Below are 2,500 nucleotides of genomic sequence, written 5' to 3' on the forward strand. Positions count from 1 at the left end.
TCTATCTTCGCTTTTCCTCTTTTCCTTCCCTAGTTTTTCGTATGCCTCTTCCCTATTCTCTATATTATATCTCTATTCTGTGTTTCTATTTCTTAAGAATATCTTTCTTCTATTTCTCTCTTTTCTTTCCCTCTTCAATCCATCTTCCATCTCTCTATCTTTCTATCTATCCTCTACCCATCCTTTATCTCTCTCTATTTCCTATCCATCCTCTATCTCTCTAATCTTCCACCTCTTCGTTTTCAATCTTTCTAATTTTTACTATTTATCTTTCTATCTATTTGAATTAACTATCGCGACGGTATGCTTCCATATCTCTATTTCCATTCAATCATCTCTGCTTCCTCTTTATGCTTTCATTTTCATTCATCCATCTCTTTATTTTCAACCTCTCTTCTCCCCATTATCCATTAAACTTCCTTTTCCTTTTTCACACCTCTATTTCCAATTAATCCTCTCTCCTTTCAACTTCTATCTCTCTAGTTTCACCCAATCTTCTCTCCTTCATCCTTTAAACTTCAATTTCCAATCATCCACCTCTCTAATCTCAACAAAACTTCTCTCCTTCCATCTCTCTATTCCCAACAACTAATCTCTCATTTAAACTTCCATCTCTCTTTTCTCACCCAACAACCTCTCTCTATTCTCAACCAACCAATCTCTTTCTATTCTCAACCAACCAACCTCTCCTTTAAACCTCCATCTCTCTATTCTCACCCAACCAACCTCTCCTTTAAACTTCTATCTCTCTATTCTCAATCAACCAACCTCTCCTTTAAACTCCATCTCTTTATTCTCAACCAACCAACCTCTCCTTTAAACCTCCATCTCTCTATTCTCAACCAACCATTCTCTCTCTATTCTCAACCAACCAACCTCTCATTTAAACTTCCATCTCTCTATTCTCAACCAACCAATCTCTCTCTATTCTCAACCAACCAACATCTCCTTTAAACATCCATCTCACTATTCTCAACCAACCTCCATCTCTCTATTCTCAACCAACCAACCTCTCCTTTAAACTTCCATCTCTCTATTCTCAACCAACCAATCAATCTCTCTCCCTCATCCCCACTCTTCTTTATCAACCTCTCTCCCTCATCCCCAGTCCTCATTCTCACCTTCACGAAATAGCCGCGTTCATCAGCATAACCATAGGACTCACAGTTGTCATTAATGAACGGGTGAGTCCAGAGGGTCACTCGATAACCTTCGTCCTGTGTGTGATCAAGAAGGTATTTTGGGTTATTAGAATTATCCTTGTTATCATTATTATCTTTGTTTATATGTGCGTTATTATTGTATCGTTATTATGATTATTGTTGTCATGATTGATATTTTATTATTGTTATTATTATTATTATCTACATTATCATTATCATTACTATTATTATTATTATTATTATCATTATTATCTACATTATCATTATCATTACTATTATTATTATTATTATCATTATTATCTACATTATCATTATCATTACTATTATTATTATTATTATCATTATTATCTACATTATCATTACTATAATCCTCCTCCTCATTACTGTTATCATTATCATTATGATCACCATCTTCATCATCACCATTATCATTGTTTCTATTATTATCATTATTGTTATCATCATCATTATTGTTATCATTATCATTGTTATCACTATCATTATTATCATCCTTTTCATTGCATTCAACATCATCGTTATTATAATCATCACTAATATAATTATGGTACAAGAAACCTTATTCATAAAATAGGTTTACTAAAAATATATATATTTTTTCTGTCATCATCATTATGAGTATTTGTGTTATTGTCCTTACTGCTAGTATGTTTTTTTTTTTGTTTATAAGCATTAGTATTGTTATTAGCAATATTATATCTTTACTATCAAAATCAATCCTAATATTACTTGAAATCATTACCACTTTCCTGGTCTGATAATTATCAATATTTTTATTTCCATTGTTAATTAGAAAAATATACGATGGTTGTCATTTGAGTATATTAAATCTTTTGCGAATTTCGCCACAAGACATTCATTTTTTTTCGAATTCATTAATATCAATCTTTCCATCTATCTATCCTACAATATGCATATATATATATATACACAAACTAATACATATATAGCTGTTAGTAAACTGAAGGATATCATTTCAATACCAGAAACTGGATCATAGTGAAAAGAACTTGTGATGCGTAAACCTAACCTACAATATCAACTTGAAATCAACAATGAACTTTAGCATAACAAAGGAATATCTAGATGCGTATTACTAACGTGATTTTCCACGCTACGTTAAATCTTAACTGAATATCATGTCAAAGAACTACACAGTACAGTTTTTTTATCTATTTATTTCTATTGGAATCAACCCTGAGTTGCTTTTTTTATCTTAACAAAAGGAATACGCCAAACCTAATCAGCTGATATACTGTAAACTATTTTAACATTTTTTTACCGTCGAGAATATCAAAGCGAATAACAAAAGCAGTACG

The 2,500-nt window shown here is 31.5% G+C and overlaps 1 protein-coding gene across 3 annotated transcripts in view; it reads right to left on the reverse strand.

The window, feature by feature from the left end:
- LOC122249847 (target of brain insulin) overlaps positions 1–2,500 on the reverse strand; it is a 34,493-nt gene that overhangs the window by 7,043 nt on the left and 24,950 nt on the right. For all 3 annotated transcript variants that reach the window (XM_086537589.1, XM_086537586.1, XM_086537588.1), the window contains one exon: positions 1,122–1,217. In XM_086537589.1, the coding sequence (XP_086393715.1) occupies positions 1,122–1,217 (96 nt within the window). The remainder of the gene's footprint in view (positions 1–1,121; positions 1,218–2,500) is intronic.

Source organism: Penaeus japonicus, unplaced genomic scaffold (genome assembly GCF_977035675.1).
Source record: "Penaeus japonicus unplaced genomic scaffold, GWHDUDI00000001_assembly GWHDUDI00000006, whole genome shotgun sequence".
NCBI lineage: Eukaryota > Metazoa > Arthropoda > Malacostraca > Decapoda > Penaeidae > Penaeus > Penaeus japonicus.